This window comes from Bubalus kerabau, chromosome 22 (assembly GCF_029407905.1).
Source record: "Bubalus kerabau isolate K-KA32 ecotype Philippines breed swamp buffalo chromosome 22, PCC_UOA_SB_1v2, whole genome shotgun sequence".
NCBI lineage: Eukaryota > Metazoa > Chordata > Mammalia > Artiodactyla > Bovidae > Bubalus > Bubalus kerabau.
Genome location: NC_073645.1, coordinates 46,398,663 through 46,416,394, shown reverse-complemented (window position 1 = coordinate 46,416,394; position 17,732 = coordinate 46,398,663). Strand labels below are relative to the sequence as shown.

Genomic DNA, 17,732 nt, shown 5'->3' with positions numbered 1-17,732 from the left:
AACTGCTTTCTTCAGAAAATAACCATCCCGATGGCTGAAGCCATGGCCAGCTGGTGTCCAGCAGCCGCAGCCACGGTGATCCTGACGAGGACAGGAGGTGACTGCAGGGGTCAGTGCGGGACACGAGAGACGAAGCCTTCGGGATGACCCTGGACTTCTCTCAGTGACTTGATGAAGTCTTTCACTGTCTTATTATTTAGCTAAGAATGTGAGTGAATACTTACCAAGCACATCCCAGCAGCTGGCAGGGGCCTTTGATACGTAACGTGGGAGCGGCTGACCGCCGCCCTGCCATGCACAGCACCTGACATGGCTCCGGGCACAGCTGGCACAAGGTGACCCTCCCCTCCCCGTCCGTTGTCCAAGGTCAGGATACGATGGTGGTGCAGCAGTACCCCCCCCTCCACCGTGTTCCTATGGACCCCGAGCCCCTCACAGCATCAGGCACACCCTGGACCTTCCTGATGGCTTGGCTGGGAGGACAGCCTGGCGACCCCAATTCCAGCAGCACCTACTGAAATGGAACACAGCCCCTCCCCCTCTTCCTGCCTCTTCCTGAAGCTCATTCTGAGCTGCGACAATCAGGGTCCAGAGCTGGACCAATGAGCATCTAATGGCAGCAGGCAGCTGCATTTTCTCCGCGACTGAGCTTCCTACCTCACTTGGAGCAGAACGACGGTGTCAGCCTTACAGACCCAAACCACATCGGAAGATTCTGCACTGATTTTCAGAAACATAGGAAAATCGAAAACCACAGTTATCCTCCAAGTGCACACTTACACACATACTTGTGCATTCTTGAAGACACATTCACATATACCCTGCATACACACACACACCCCCTCTCACACACATACACATGCATGAACACACACCCTCTCACACACACGTGTGCACACACACGCCCTCTCACACATACACATGTGTGCACAGGCCGTTACACACACATGCACACATGCCCTCTCACACACACGTGTGTGCACACATCCTCTCTCACACACACACACGTGTGCACACACGCCCTGTTGAGTCTTGCATGCTGCCTGTGGACTTTGGGCCCTCCTCTTGGCTCCCTGGGAGCAGCCGTGAGCTGCTTACATTTCCAGGCTCCACAAAGACCCAGAGACCCCCTGCCCGTGAACTAAGGACCAGAGCATCAGGACCAGATGAGTGGCCTGGCCACCAAGGGCCTCAGAGTGGGCGGTGGGTGCACTGCCAGGGTCACCAGTGGTGAGCGACAGAGGGGAGAGGCAGGGCTCACCCCCCCGGAGGCTGAGAAGGCCCCTCAGCTCCCCAGGAGAAGAGCTGGAGGCTGACACCAGACTGTGAGCCGCCCCAAGCGGTGAGTTGTAATAACGATCGTGGAGGAAGCGGGGCCGCCTGTGGAGCTTCCAACTCGGGCCAGGTGTGACTCGACCGTGGGAGAAGCATGCTCTCATTCAATCCTGGCACGCCCGTGAAGTCCAGACAGCGCTCCACCCCCATTTCCAGGTGAGGACACAGGTGCTTCGGAGAAGGGCCAGGTTCACACCTGGACTATCGCCCGCCTGAGGGCGCCCTGCAGGTACCAAACGGAGCCGGGTGGGTCGCTGAGGGGAGCTGCTGGCAGAGCACCCTAGCTGTGGGCCACAGGCGCCACGAGAAGGTCAGGAGGGCAGATACGCAACAAAGGTCTTCCGTGACTCAGGCTCCAGGCCTGCAGGGCCTTCCCCTTCCAGTTCAGGAGGGGTGTCTCAGCAGAGCCTCTCAGAGGCCCCCGCTGTGATGCTCCTGTTCTCCGGAGGCAGAGGCCAAGTGTGGGCATGGGCTGCCCCTGTGCAGATGGCAGCATCTTGCCCACTCCTCGGGGAGGTGGCACCCCTTCCAGGTGGGAATCCAAGCAGAAGGGGACCATCCTCTCTGCCCTCCAGCATCACAGTCTGCAGATGACATCAGAAGCCCCCGGCCCCCAGTGTGTTCTAGGAAGCCCGTGCTGCGTGTACTGAGGGATGCGTTCACAGGGGCTCTGGCTGATGGGACCACGATGCCCTTGACCCCACAGGAGGCCCTGTCCCGGGTCCACACTGCTGTCTCGCAGGATGTGAAGCTGTCTACCATTGGAGCTGCTGCGTGGAGTCCACTGGGGTGGTCGTGGTCCCCACTAACAGCTCAGGGGCTGAGCCCCGGGGTTCAGAAGTTCATCCCACTTGGAGCCAAAGGCCACATTCCTGCCGACCAGAGAGCCCTGCCCCACTCTCCCCACAAAGCAGCTCAGGATAAAAGTCCACCTGATGAGTCAGGCTCAGACCTCATCCACCATCTGGGCCCAGGGGGCTGTGAGCGCTCATCTTGCCACAGACGCCTCCTGGTCCACGGCACTCGGGGCCCGGGCCTGCTGAGGGGGCGTGGAGGCTCTCACACGGCAAGGGTGCACCTGGTGCTCAACGACTTTAGGGGCCTCCTTTTCCAGAAGAAGAATGTAAGTAATTTAACAGATTTCTGTGAGCCTCAAAAGTATCATGTATTTCTGACATGAGAAAAAAGATTTTTTTAAACATTTTCTTTGACCTTAAAAGTTTGAGGGTTTTTTTCCTTTTAATTTTGAAAGAAATTAAAACACCTTCATGAACCCCTTAAGGTATTTGGGGGCCCCATTAGCTGCAACTCCTGGCTCCAGTTCCTGGGGGCTCTGGAGCCCTGCCTGAGCCAGAACCCAGGAGTGGGCTCAATGGTCAGGAGAGGGGATGAGTGTCCGCTGTAAGCCACCAGGCACTCTGGCCCACTGGTCTCAGCACCCCACCTGTGCAGACCCTGGGGGCTGTTGCAGAAGATGTTCACGTTCCTGCAGCCCTCAGGCCCCGAGAGAAAATGCCGTTCCAACTGCTGACGGTGAGTGGAGTACACGGAGCAGGCTGCAGGTGGGGGCCCAGGCCGATGGGGTCTGGGGGGCCCTGGTGGAAGGAACCAGCGTCCCAGGCTCTGAGCCTGTGTGGGCAGCTTCCCTCAGGATGCTGTGAGCCACTCCAGATGCCCACGGGCTCCAGATTCTGGTGAAAGGCCCCTCCTGCAGGGCGACCTGGGGGAACAGGGGGCGGCCGTGGCCTGAGCTGCACTCCTGGCTCAGGTGGGGACCCCTGTCTCTGGAGGCCCAAGGGCCCAGGCACGCCTGCCCACCCACCCAGAGCGCCTCTGCAGACTCTGTGGACAGCGGTGCCGCGGGGATGCTAGCCTTCCCCGCCAGGGTTCACCCAAGCCTGTGCCCCCCATCATCACACTGATGGGGACACCAACAAAAATGACAACAGCCAGAGCTTGCCACTCGCTCACCACGTGAGGGAAATGTGCTTAACGCTTTCTGCACAACACGCCGTTCTGTTCTCCCTCAGAGACCCATTTTAAAGATATGGAAACTGAGGCCTCAAGTGACTGAACTCAGGCAGGTGGCTCTGACTGCAGAGGCTTCACGGCCTCTCCTCGGGGGACTCAGGAAATGAAGGGGGCATTTTAGTTTTAAGAGCTGAAGAGCCAGAGGAGACATTTGGGGGGCTCCCAGTACACCTCAGGGGCACCCCTCATTTCCTCCAACCATCCAAGATCCAAGTCCCCCCAGAAAGAAGCCCTGAACAACCATCCTACACTTGAAGTCCATCTGCCCAAGTGGCAGCAAGAGTACCCCCGGACTGCACGAGGACAGGATAAAAACAATCCAATCCCTGTAGTATTTTGAGAAGCAAAGTGCCTTAAACTATCTCGGGAGGGAGCACGACTTCTCAGAAAGCGCCTCCCTCCTTCGCCACGCAGAGTTTAAGAGGCGGTGAGAGCCTGTGCTGCGAGCAGAACTTGAGTCAGCTCCCAGATACCTGGGTGACCCGCGCAAGTCAGCAGCCACGCTGGGCTTACTTTCGTGCAGGACGGGGTGGGAGGGACGCACCTGGACAATCAATCCCCAAGGGTTCCTAGATGTGCACGCCTCTCAAGAAATGGAAGGTCTGCCTGTAACCTCATCACCGCCGGTCTCCTCAGGAGCCAATCGGCAAATCCCCAGCAGTCACCTGCCCGGTCCAGAGTGAACGTGGGCAGCCTCCATCTCGGGGGAAGGAGGCCTGTCCACACCTTCCCTTCGGCCGGAGCAGCGGCCCGCTCTCCTGAAGGGGCTGGGTGCGCGCGGACCAGAGCCTCGGGGCGGCAGGCCTCTCCCTTCCTCACCGAGAACACTAAGGGTGGGCAGAGACGGCAGGCGGGGGTCCACGCAGCTGGTGGGGAGCCCCTGCAAAGAGCCACACCTAGTGGGTGCGGTGGGCCCCGCCCTGGGCACCAGGGTGGGAGGTTCCGGCAGGTCACCCGGGCAAGGGGCAACCGGAACAGGGGCGCCAGGAAGAGAGTCCAGTCAGGACCGGAGAGTCAGAACCCCGAGTCCTAGGAGGGTCTTTTCCCACTGTGGCCCCCGGGCCACACCTGCCCGCACCAAATCACTGCTCGGTGGCGGGACAAACCCACACGCTTATCCAGGCAACTCGGCAGCTCCTGCTTACGACGCAGCCTGCATTACTCACACCTGGCTGAGACCTCCAACGTCTTGGGTCACCTTGGCCTCCACTCTGCCCAAAGCACTGGGCACAGAGATGGGGGGCCCAAGGGAGCAGGAGATGGGGAGCCTGGCCCTTGGGGCAGGCCCTCATGCCAGCCACCTGGCTCTGTGGCCTCAGTTTCCTCATCTGTGAAATGGGGGCAGGGTGGCAAGTGAGCTGTTATCTCTGATGGGAACGGCCTTCAGGTACATCTTTGGATGGACCAGTGACAGGGCTCAGGGAGCTCTGGGCTCCTGGCATCTGATTCAGGCCTGGGCCTGGGCCGGGGTTGGGGGTGCAGAACAGGCTCCAAGCACCAGTGCCAACAGTCATCAACAGGTCCCGGCCTCCCCGCCTCACCCGACTGCCCGACGGGCTCCAGCAGGCTGGGCACGCCTGCCACCCACTCCCGGCAGCCTGATTCACGCCGTCCGGAGCCTCCCACCTGCGTCCCCACTTCTGAACAACAATGAGAAACCCCCGCCACAGGGGCAGAGACCTGACACCCCGACACCTCCTGGGGGCCCTTGACACCCCGGGCACTGTGTTCCCGTCTCCTGGCAGCACAGAGATGGAGAAAGCAGGTGAGGAAGCTGAGTCCAGGTGAGCAGGGTGGGGGCTGTGGTCAGGGCTCTGCCGTCAGACATACTTGGTTTGACTCCTGGGTCCCACCAGGTTACTAAATGTTTCTGTTGCTCAGAATCCGGAGACGTTGTATTTACCTTACAGGCTTGCTGTGCGAGGGCCCGGGCCACAGCCCGCACCCAGACCCTCACAGCTCAGTCCATCCAACTCCCGGCAGTGGAGGAGGGTGGAGCAGCTTCCAACAGGACCCATCAAGGCCCACTGTCCTAAACCAGTCCTTGCCGGACCGGTCTGATTCTCCTGGGCTCAGAGCTGCCGCACAGATTGGCTCTTAAATAACTCAGGTTCCCAACGGTCTCCAGTCAAGTGAGACCCTGGCCTGCTTCCTGCCTTCTGAAGGTTACTAACAAAGTGACCCAGAAGTTTCCCTGCCCTTCTCCCCTCCCCTCCTTCAGCCTCACCCCTGGGCTCACGGGACCTCAGGCAGACGTCCATGTGGGCTCAGGGATGCACCAGCTGGTCACCTGGAGGCCGGGTCCCTTGGCCAGCGGCCCAAGTGCTGCCCACCTACTCAGGCCTGCAGAGAGGAGCTCGGACGCTAGGAGGTGCTCGTGAGCTGCCACCCTGCCCTGGCAAGATCCGTCTGGGGCGGCCTCAGTGGGGCTGGACTAGAGTTTATGTTAAACCATTTCACGTGGAAACACTGAGGTTTCCTCTTTACTGGGGGGTTCCAAAGAAGGCTAACCCCATCTTCCCCCTCCTGGCTGATGCTGGCCAGAACTAGACAAGGAATGACACAGACGCATTGCCAGGATCCTGCCGGGCTCCAGCCGCAGCATCCGTGAGACCCATGAGGCCTGGGGGGACAGAACGGTCAGCAACGAGTGAGGGACAGGTCTGAGCCCATTCATCTGCTTCTCCAGCTCCTGCTGCTGTTGCTGCTCAGTCGTGTCCAACTCTGTGTGACCCCACAGACGGCAGCCCACCAGGCTCCCCCGTCCCTGGGATTCTCCAGGCAAGAACACTGGAGGGTTGCCATTTCCTTCTCTCAAGCTCCTAAATGCTTTCAAAGCAGAACTTCCACCCCAGCCCAGCAGAATCTGAGGCAGCCCCAACACAGACAAGACAGATGCGCAGGCTGAATTACAGCAAGGTCTGGAAGCCCCCCCAGTTGGTCCCCTGAAGGACCACAGCAGAACTGGGGCTTGGGCCCTAGCCTGAGGACAGACCCTGAGCCCCTGGGCTCAGCTCCCTTGGCAGCTGGGAGCAGCTCCTCAAAGTGCTGGCACCCCCGCCCAGCCGGACTTCACAGCATGCACCCCTGGAGGGCAACAAACTCCACTGGACTAGTCTAGAATGGTCCAGAAAGAAATGGACCGTACTCACAAGGTAACATGGCACATGGGGGAGGATTCAGAGCACTGGCTATGGAGTCGACTCCAGGGTTCAAAGAGGGGCTCTCATCCGCTCTGTGACCTTAGGTGAAGGTCCCGTGTCTGTCCCTGTTACAATTAGGGTTTTCCCAACAACGGTAAGAAGGAGACACATCCACAGTGAGGAAGCTGAGGCACAGAGAGGTTAGGTAACCAGCCCACAGCCACACAGCTGAGCACACAGGGGGCATCAGGTCCCAGGGCCTGTGTGCTTAACCACTGGGCTCCAAGGAGCAAGGCACATGAGAAAATACCCAGACCCCATGAAAGTCGTTCAGTTCAGTTCAGTTCAGTCGCTCAGTCATGTCCAACTCTTTGTGACCCAATGGCCTGCAGCACGCCAGGCCTCCCTGTCCATCACCAACTCCCAGAGTTTATTAAAATTCATGTCCATCAAGTCGGTGATGCCATCCAACCATCTCATCCTCTGTCATCTCCTTCTCCTCCCGCCTTCAATCTTTCCCAGCATCAGGGTCTTTTCAAATGAGTCAGTTCTTCGCACCAGGTGGTCAAAGGATTGGAGTTTCAGCTTCAGCATCAGTCCTTCCAATGAATATTTATGTGTAACTATTTGCACGTCCTGACGGCTACTTTCCACAGCTGCATCACTGAGCTCTTCCTGGCCCTGCGTAAGCCAGAGCCAAGCTACCGACGAGGCCAGAAACCACGAGAGATCTGTCAGGAGCCTGAGAGGGAGGGGACAAGCTCATCACGGCCTCACCTGTACCTACCCGGCTCACCTGGACCTCACGGCATCCTACAAAAGCAGCAGCAGCATCTGTCTTCACAGACGGGAATGAAGCAGAGAGATGCAAAGTAGCCCGTGCAGGGTCACATGCGGGCCAGGTGGTGGCTCAGAGATGTCATTCCCTGCCATAAGCCCCCAAACTCACACCCTTCCGCCAGCCTGTCCCTGTCTGAGCCCCGGGCCAGACCTGGTCAGGCCGGGAGCTGTGCCCTGGCTTCCTCCCCACACAGCTGTGGTTTCTGACAAGCCACCATTGCTCCCTCTTGCCGCTGGTTGCCTCTACAACCTCACATTTGGGAGACTCTAAAAAATGAAAGAAAACCCACGGGTGCTGTGGTGGAGGAAGAAATCCAGCCCCTGAATGCCCAGTACCTGAGCACCCAGCCCCTGAGTATCTAGCCCCTGAGCACCCAGCTCCTGCGTGCCCAGCACCCGAGCACCCAGCATCAGGGCAAAGAGGCGCTACCAGTCTCCCAAGGGGCATCTGCTCCCGAAATACTGCAGCCACACTGCAAGGCTCCCTCCTGCAGCCCACTCACCACTCGGTCACGTTCTGGGGCCTTGAGGGGACTCCAGAAGCCCAGCACCTCCGGGCCCCCTGCCCAGACCCCTATGTCCTCAGCCCCATGCCCACATCCCTCACTCAGAGCCGGCAGTCTGGGGAGACCCAAGACAGGACACAGCAGGGCGGATGCTGTCCCTGCTGAGCCCACATCCTGAGCGCCACCCTCACAGCCCCCTCCCCCGGCACTCTGCGTCTCACGGAGTCCTCCTTGGGTGCCCCCAAGCCCCCAGGACACACACTCCGTGCCCATCACTGGGCTGGGGACCCTCCAGGCCACTTGGTCTCCCCACACAGTGCTGAATGCGTGAAGGTGCCTACAAAGCTGAGCTGCCCTCTGGGTGCCCTCTGGGTGGTAGGAGACGGCCTGGCAAGGATGGGGTGTGTCTCCCTGCATCTGGGTATGGGGTGGGGTAGGGTAGGAGCTTGCCCCTCCTCCCCGAGTAGTAAGCCTGGATATAGCCACCTGTGCCCTGTTTAAAAGAAAAGCCAAGCTTCCTAATCAAGCATCTGTCGGCTCATGATGGCTGGCCCCGTGGTATGCCCTGCTCCGCCTGGCTGCCACAAGGTCACAAACGGCGAGAGACCTGGCACATGGTTGTATTCTTCCCTTCCACCGTCCACGTCCGTAAACTTGTGCAAGCTTTTGACCGTTCCCCACACGGAGGGGAGGCTGGGAGCCCCTTTGGGAGAGTGCTTGGGGATCTAAGGATGAGGGAGAGCGCTTGGAAATCTGAGGATGTGGGGGTGAATTTTCAAAGCGGCACCTGAACACCCCAGTCGATGACCCCTGTGATTCTACCCAGGGGCGCGGGTCTGGCCGAGCCCACCCTCGAGAACGCCTGGGCTGTGGGGGGTCAGGCCGGCAGCCTCGGGCGCTCTGTGCTGCATGCTCCCGTGTATCACAGACCCACTTCCCCCTGCGCTTGTCGGCTCACCCGGCTCCTCCTGTGCTGAAGGCGCTGACGCTACTGCCCCCAAACTTCCATTTTAAAGATGAGAAGACTGAGGCTCAGCTGGGAGGTGGCGGAGCCGGGATTTGAGCCTGGGGTTCTTCTCCGTCTTCAGAGCACGTGATTGCCACAGTGGCGGCAGTAGCAGCCCAGGTGACACCCCTAACACCGCGTGACTAGGCTTTCATGGGGGCAAAGGGGGACAGCCTCGACAGACAGGCTGGCAACCAGCCGTGGAACACCCTCTCTCCAGCCGGGCGACCCTGGGCGGGTCGGCATCTTCCCCAGAACGCCCGACTTCCCCTGCCCACCTGTGGGGCAAGGGTGAGAACCGTGACAAAAAAAAAAAAAATGGTCTGGGAAGCTGAAAGGCCTCTCCCAACGGGGAAGATCCTGGTTGCCCAGTTACACAGACCAGGGTGTCCGCCATGCGCGAGGCATGTGGGGATGATGAAATTGGCGAAAACCCAGTCCTATCACTCAAGGAACAGGAAGGGCATGAGGAGGGAGATGGATGGAGGTCTGGGGTCTTCCTCCCTGGTGGGAAGGCAGCTGGGCGCCCTGGCATGGGAGGGCGCATGGGAGGGGCAGAGCCCCTCATGAGGAGAGCGCTGCGGGGCGTGAGAGGGACACAGTCCAGCGGGGCCAGGGGTCAGCCAGGTACAGGGTGACAGACCAATTAAGTAAACAGGAATGACAGATGCCGGCTTCTTCCTGTCAGGGGAAAAAGGTACAGATGTGCAAAGGCACCAGGTTGGGATGGCCTGGTGGGGCTGGAGCGGGGTCAGAGGTGTTGGTGTGCACCCGTGGTCTTCTATGGGCACAGGCAGGAACAGAGACACGCGTGGTTGGACGTGTGAATTACGCACGCGCACGCACGCATGTCTCCCACCTCTGCCCAACAAGAGGGTCTGAGAGAAGGGATGATCAGAGGCAATCGAACATCCAGTGTCCTGGTCTTTGCTTCTAAATGTCACTTTCCACTCAAAGGCACTGGGGCTGCCGGGAGACACGGCTGACTCTGGCACTGAGGCGGAGACAGAACACAATGACCCTGAAACCGTTTTTCTGCCAGAAAGTAAGAAAGGGCTGGAAGACGGGGGGGTCAAAAGGACACAGAACCAGCTTGAAGAGGCTGTTACTGGCCACACTGGTGACCACTTGAGCATTCAAATGAATTACGATGCTTATACATTATCACCTAGTGGGTTACACAGGAATCCGTGAGTCCACACAGATAAAAATAAATAAGTGGGGAGAAAAGAACATTCTTCCGTACAATAGAGCATCAATCACAAATGTTAAGAATGAATGATGGAATTACTTGGTGGGCCATTACAGAAACAGTTAGCTCAAGGAGAAACAACAGACATTAAAACTAGTGGACGGGGGCTTCCCTGGTGGCTCAGTGGGAAAGAATCCTCCTGCCAATGCAGGAGACACGGGTTCGATCCCTGGTCTGGGAAGCCTCCATATGCCACGGAGCAACTGAGCCCGTGAGCCACAACCGCTGAGCCTGGGCTCTAGGGCCGGGGAGCCGCAACTCTGAGTCCACGAGCTGCAGCTACTGAAGCCCGAGCACCCAGAACCTGTGCTCTGCAACCAGTAGCCTGAGCACCGCAACTGGGGAGCAGCCCCCGCTCCCCGCAGCTGGAGGAAAGGTCCTCGCGGCAATGAAGTTCCAGCACAGCCAAAAAAAAAACTCGTGGATGGAAAGTAGGGTGAGGAACAGGATTCTTACCCAAAGGGTCTCCCCACGAATAGTTATTCATTACAAAGGGAAGAAAACCCATAACTTTACGTAACGTTATGGCAGTCGCCACCTTAATCAGACAGGTTAACACATGACTGTTGTTGGCAAACCGACACTGCACGCTTCCCGACACGACGCACGGAGACGCGCACGGCATCGCTTCTGTGATGCTCTGGCCCCAAGTGCGTAACCTGGGCCATATCACGAGGGAGTATCAGACGAGATGACTGTCCTGGGATCTTTAAGACCGTCAGTGTCAAGACCGGCGAGGCCTCGGCGCCCCAGATGGGAGTCCAGAGACAGGCCTTGCCCCCAGGGCTGGAGTGTCCTCTCAATAAAGGAAGCAATGGAATTACCAGGAAGACCTGGGCAGGATCTGGCTCTGGGAGAAGGGTCCGTGGCATTTGTCTTTTCTGGAAATCTCCAAAAAGGTTTGGAAATTATCAGGCCATGGGAAATCCAGGTAATCCCCCCAAGGTGAGGGGTATTTGGGGTATAAGAGAAACGGCCTGGAGTGGGAGCCCACATGGACCCCAGCTTGCCACGGGATCCCCTTGACCTTGAGATGGCCCCTCTGCCACTCAGAGGCCCATACAGAGCTGGGGGAGCCCCCTAAGGCCCTTACAGGCGGGAGGACCCCGGGAAGCCATCATCAGACAAGGCCTTAACAACAGCAGGATTCCGGCCAGCAGAGGACGGGCGTGGTGACGGATGGAAGGGCGCCTTCTCCGTGGAGCCTCGGTCTCCCCGCGAGCTCACAGAGGAGACCTGGACCAGGAACCTTCACCAGGAACCCTGGGTTCTCAGGCCCCCTCCCCTGAGCAGATGCAGGGGAGCTGGAGGAAGAGAAGGGCACGGGAGAGGCTGGTGGGAGAGGCCTGGGATCCCGCTGCCGGTGGGGAGTCTCTCCACAGCCGGGCCCAGCACCTCGGGGCTCTCCACGAGGGCTGGCAGAGGAGGGGTGAGGCCGGGGGTGGAGGGGTGGGTGGGCTGCAGGGCCTGAGTGTGCGCTTGTGTGAGCGTGCAGGTGTACACCCTGCCCTCAAAGCCCCACTCGCTGGCAGCAAGGTGCCCACTGCTGGCTCCCGCTGAAAGCAGCGTGTGGAAGAGGGGAAATGAGTGCTGACCCTGTAAGACTGGAGGGCGGGGGGTGGGCAGTGAAGCCAGGGGGTGGAGGTGAGGGCAGGAGCGGGCACAGGAGCAGGGACCTGGGGGCAGAGCATCTGGGCCCCCTGCGCGCTCCCCCGGGACCCTTCTAGGGCACAGCACAGCTCAGAGGCTGCCCCTGCCCACCCTCTCGGGTCTTCTCCACCAGGCCCCTCCCTGCCCTGGGTCAGAGACGTTGTCCCAGATGCCAAGGGGCAGGTGGGCTTGGACTGCACACATCAAGGCGGTGGGTGGAGGGGGGGGTGGGGGGGGTGGGGGGGGCGGGGGGGGGGCGCCTGGGCCTTCAACAAGGGGAGCCTTGACCCCACCTTCCGACCCCCTCAGTCCAGGGAGGGCTGACTCAAGCTCCTCTGCCCGGCATACACTCACCCCCAGCCAGTCTGCAAGTGCAGACTCAACAGTCCTGGGCACCCACTCCGTGCTGGGGCGGCTGGGAGCCCACCCTTGGGCGGCCACCCTTCAGGTTCAAATCCGTGTGTGTGTGTGTGTGTGTGTGTAAGTGTGTATGTGTGAGTGTGAGTATGTGTGAGTGTGTGTATGTGTGAGTGTGTGTATGTGTGTGTGTCAGCGTCTGGGAGCCCACCCTTGGGCGGCCACCCTTCAGGTTCAAATCCGTGTGTGCGTGTGTGAGTGTGTGTGTGTGAGAGTGTGAGTGTGTGTGAGTGTGAGAGAGTGTGTGAGTGTGTGTGTGGTGTGTGTGTGTGTGTGAGCCAGGGTATGGGACCTTGGGGGGTGGGGGCTGCTGCGGGGAGGTCACAGATGGCTGTGCGTGTGTGGTGGCCCAGAGAAGGCACTGATTTTGGTCACAGGGACCAGGGTCTCCACCCTGCCCGTTGCTGGATGAAGGAACTCAGAGGGTGCATAGTGTCCCTCCCAACCCGTAGGCCATGTCCTGGCACCGGACACGGAAGCAGAGGAGCCGGAGCGCCTGCTCCCAGGCCAGGAAGGGAATCTGCCTTGTGAAGAGGCCTGTGTCCAGCGACCCAGGGTCCTGCGTGTGAGCAGGGAGCCTGGCTGGGCCCTGGGGCTCAGGGCAGAGCCGTGCGCCAGCTCAGGAGCACCACGGCACTTGGGTTGCTTTGTCTTTAACCACGTTGCCCTATGAGGTGGTCTTTCTTCTAAAGAATCCCCCAACTCCCAGACCTATGGGAGGGTGGCACAGATGCACTTTAAAAAGCAACTGTTGTTCTGATAAGAATGCTGCACTTCCATTATAAAATACTTAGAAGACACGCGGATTCTTTACCAACTGAGCTATCAGGGAAGCCCTTAGGAGACACCCAAGGATGCAAAGGGCTCCTAGGTTGGGCTAGTGGTAAAGGACCCGCCTGCCAATGCAGGAGACATGAGAGACTCGGATTTGATCCCTGGGTTGGGAAGGAAGATCCCCTGGAGGAGGGCATGGCAACCCACTCCAGTATTTTTGCCTGGAGAATCCCGTGGACAGAGAAGCCTGGCAGGCTTGTCCATGGGGTCGCAGAGTCGGATGTGACTGAATCGACTTAGCACGCACACACGCAAGGATGCAAAGACACAACCAAACCCTCTCTAACAAGGAGATGCCTTTCTTTCCCACCTCTGCTGCTCAGGGCCTACACACCTGCATCTATGGCTTTAACCCCTGGGCTCCAGCTCTGATGCTAACAGCCCACGACCGAGAGGAAGAAGTCACAGGCTGGTTGGTGGATCAGGCGTGAATGACAGGCCCAGCTGGGATAACCGAGTCCCAGGGCCCCCCACCTGCCTGGGCGGCAGTTTCCACATCTCCAAGTAGGAGGCGGTAACGCTGTCATCCCAGGGATGGTGGTGGGGGAGTGGAACCGGAAGGACAGAGACATCCTGGCACCCATAGGTGTCCGTTTCAGGGCCGCAGACTCAGGGCGCGTGTGTGGCTCTGGCCCCGGCTTGTCTCCAGGGACGAGCACTCACCCCTCTCCAGGCTGCCCGTTCTATTCTGGGACCGCTCTGATACACCTTCAGGGCAGCCTCCTCTGAGGTTAAACAAGGATCCTTCCAGCGCTTTCCAGAGAGCGAGCCAGCAGGGCTGTGAGCTGAAGCCCACTGTCGAGGTCTCTATTTGCCCCTCAGCAAGGGCAGCATGGAAAAGTCTAACACATTTTTAGCATAGGGACCATACTTTTCTGGGGAGGTTTTTTGCGGGTCTGGTAGTTTTTGAATACTGTGGGTTATGATGGAATATTATAGATACTATATTGAAGATGCTCTGGGTTCTGTTTTTTAAAATTTTGGAAATAAAATGGTAGGCAGAAATGGAAAGAAATACAGATTACAATAAAAGAATTTATCTAAATGCTAACATTGCAAGGACTATTTTAAAAAGGTTGCGGGGGACACCATGGAGACCGGGGCTTGCACACCACACAAGCAGAAAAGGAGAGCCTGCAGACAGAGAGAGAGAAAGGAAGAGACTCCCAACTGTGCTGTTTGAGCACACCACGCCATCCACCTGCGTAAAGCAGCAGCACCCTGGGGCGGGTTCCCCAGTGGGCACGCATCATGGTCGACCGGCCTGGGGGAGACGGCTTTCTGGACCAACCCCGTGGTACCACACTGCTCCTGGGGCATCACTAACCAAAACGCTAATTCACTGGCCCGCTCGACTTCAAAGGCCAGAGGTGGGACCAGCTTCAGGCAGAGCTAGATCCAGGTGCTCCAACAACTGGGACTCTCTCTTCCTTTCCCTCTCTCTCTGTCTCCAGGCTCTCCTTGCCTGCTTGTCAGCTTCACCCTTAGACAGGCTTTCCCCTGGAAAGACACAGATGGCTACTGGTACTTCTCAGCTTCTATTTCACTGGCGACTTTCCTAGGGGTTCTCAAAAATCCTAGGCCCAGCTCAGATCACATACCCATTGCTGTGGCCAGGAGCTCCGCACGCTCCAGACTGACCCAGCCTGAGGCTGCCTGCTGGGCTGACTGCTGGTCCACTGATGTCCCACGGTGGGGTTGTTCCCAGACCCTCCCCCAACTGGCAGCCAGGATGGAGCCCGCGGGACCCAGGGGTGAGGCCCCCGAGCCCGGCATTAACTGGTTCTCCGCAGCTGGGTGGGCTGGGCTGCGGCCGGGCAGTAGCTGGCCATCTCCAGTCTCTGTGCTCAGCCTGCAGCCCTGCCTGAAGCTACATGGAAGCCCCTCCCCGGCCGGGAGCGTCTACCAAAGGCCCGAGGTTTAGGAGCGCTCACTCCACGAGGCAGAGGGTCCCGCCTGGAGCACATGTGCTCCACGATGGGACCAGGCTTGGTGGGCTCCCGACCCCTGGGTCTGCCGGCCAGGCCACCACCCACAACCCTGGCCTCCAAGAGTCTCATGGTGACAACTGACTGCTGGAAAGCCAACGCCCAGGTTCGCTCACTTCCTTCAAATACCACCTGGCCCTAGAAGAAAACTCCATCTCATTCCAAAGAGGAACCAGAGCCTCCTAAGGAAGATTTGAAGTCAGTGGCTGCAAAGTGATGGGAGACAGGGTCAAGGGCCAGGCTCGGGCAGCCGCTGTGTCAGGGCCAAGTCGGACCTGGCCGGTTCCACGCCAGCCTCTGGTTCCACCACCAGAGTCTCTGCGCCCCACATCCTCCAGCCTCGTGCAAAGTGGCTGGAATCTGCCTGCCCCCTCACCCCCGGCTGAGAGAACAGCGACCATGGGGACCCTAGCCCCAGCCCAGCTTCAGTGTGGACGGAGCGCCAGCCCCAGTCGAGGGCCCCTCCCAAGTCCAAAAGGGCAAACTGCTTGTCAAGAACATTCTGAGCTCATAAAACGTTATCCAGCCGTGAGTAAATAACAAAAAGACACCCAAAGCAGGCTCCACGCGGCCGAGTTACTGACACAGCGCGACCAGCGTGGGCCCTGCAGCGAGACGCCTGCTGTGCGGGTGCAAGGGGCAGCCGTCCGGGGTCCTCGCTCCGTTCCTGGCGTGTCCCCAGGAGGAGGGGTCGGGGGGGGCTGTCAGGAGGTGTGAAGGGTCAGCGAGATGTCCTGAGCGCCTCCTCTTCCACTGGGGAGACAGCATCTCACTGCTAGGAAGGACGTCTCTGGCCTGAATTTGTCAAAATAAGGGTGCACAGGGCCCGGCTCCCACGGAAGATGAGGCCTGTCCTTAGGAGAGAAGAAGGGGGCCATGGTGCCTGGGGGTGGGGGTGCAGCTCTCCCAGCCCAGCCCCCCATCACTCAGCCACCAAGCCCTGCCTGCGCCCTGAAGCGCAGCTGGGACCATGACTCCTGCAGCTCCTGGAATCTGACCGCAAGGTCTAGGTGTTCCCAGGAAGAAAACAGAGGCAGAAGCACCCACCTGGGGGCGGAGCAACCAGGCTCCAGCCCAGCCTCTGCCAAACCTTGCCAGGTGGCCTGGGGCAAGGCTGTAGCCAACTCAACTGGGAAGGCCTCTGGTGGCGGGGAGCCTGCACCCTAATCTCCAGGACTCACTGGCACCGTGAGGACCTGTCATCGAGGGGCTCAGGGCCCCGGGGGAGTTGGGACAGGACCTTACGGAGCTGGAGGAGCAGTGGCTTCTGGCTTCAGGCTGGAAGGTTCTGCCGGCAGCCCTGGTGCGTCACACATGCCAGGAAGGGGCAAGCAGGGAGAACGCCCGAAAGGCCTTACCTGCCGGCCGGGTGAGGACCACACCCTGGCTGGGCTGGACTTCCAGGCAGAGCAGGTATGATCAGCAAGCTTTGTGTGGTTTCAGCCATGACTCTGCTGCCCTGCTGGGCGGGTTGTGTTTGCACGCTGTCTGCCCTGGGAGCTTCGCTGGCTCCAGACACTGGGGTTGCCGGAGGGGGCCTGGCCCACTTTTCTGCAGGCCCCGAGCCTTCCTACTGGTAACAGTAGGGGCAGGCCCTGTGAAGCCCTCCTTCCGAAGCTCAGGCCCCCGTGACCTCGCCCCACTCTTTCACCCTTTTCTCTTTGGGCCATTTTGCGATACAAGCAGGAAGGAGAGAGGAGGACGAAGACATGGCAGGTCACAGGGAGACCTCCCAGCCATGGGCAAGTCCAAGTCCCACGCCCCCAGCAGTGCCGTGGTCGGACCCACAACCTCGTACATGCACATGTGTGTGAGTGCGTGCACAAGAAGACGCTGGCCTGAGGGGCACCTGCAGTGGGGCTGTCCAGAGGCCACCAGCGCCACCCACTCCAGTCCCAGGGAGAGGCCGGACCCCCATCAAGATTCACACTTGTTCAGCCTCCCCATGCGGCCCTAGGCCTCCAGCCAGTGGAGAAGCCACGTGGCCCAGCGTGAGCACCAGGCTCCTCACTGTAGGGCTCTCTGCCACCTGTGCCCTGGGACAAGGCCATCCTCCACCCACCTCGATCCCCCAGTGCAGTCAGGGCTGGGCCAGGGCCACCAGCAGGGGACACAGCGCACCCACTCGGGCCACTCAGAGGAGAGGCCCAGCGCATAGTAAGGACACCTCACTGTCCCCGCCCAGCTCCTGTCTGGTGCAGATATGGGCCACGACGACCTTCAGACCTAGTGTGGCCGGCTCGCAGAGGTGGCCAGAGGGGTGGAGAGCTCCAGGGGCAGGCAGGGCCACCCTAGAGGGGGAAGTTGGGTGCTGCCCCAGGGGGTGGGGGGTTGGACGGTTGGAATGCTGGCCCAGTCTCCAGGGTACCAAAGTGCCAAGGCTGCTCACTGGCCCCAAGCCAGCTACAGGGCCTGCCGTGAGCTTCAAGCAAGTGCCACACAGGCCTCATGCACCAAGAGTGCCATCTGCAGGGAGAAGGCGGCCGTGCAGGGGCCCCGCTGTCCACCAGAAAGGCACCCGGATGGGTGTGAGCAGTGAGGCGAGCCAGGACGCTCTAGTAGCCATGTTGCCAAGAATGAGAACAAACAAGTGAAATTAATATAAGTCATCAGGACTACGACACGTGATCGGTGTGAAATATTATGAATGGACCCTTTCATGTTCTTCTCCCACCGAGTCCTTGAATTCTCATGTATGCCCACTTTTAACCCAGCTTCATCTCCAGGGCT

The 17,732-nt window shown here is 59.5% G+C and overlaps 1 protein-coding gene across 4 annotated transcripts in view; it reads right to left on the bottom strand.

Annotated features, from left to right (window-relative positions):
- The window catches only part of LHPP (phospholysine phosphohistidine inorganic pyrophosphate phosphatase), a 127,087-nt gene that overhangs the window by 62,249 nt on the left and 47,106 nt on the right, over window positions 1–17,732 (bottom strand). The window contains exon 7 of one of the 4 annotated variants that reach the window (XM_055560911.1): window positions 2,583–3,055. The exons of the other annotated variants lie outside the window; for them this stretch is intronic. Coding sequence (XP_055416886.1) covers window positions 2,983–3,055 — 73 coding nt within the window. The 3' untranslated portion in view covers window positions 2,583–2,982. Of the gene's footprint in view, window positions 1–2,582; window positions 3,056–17,732 lie in introns of those variants that run through there. 4 annotated transcript variants of the gene reach the window in all.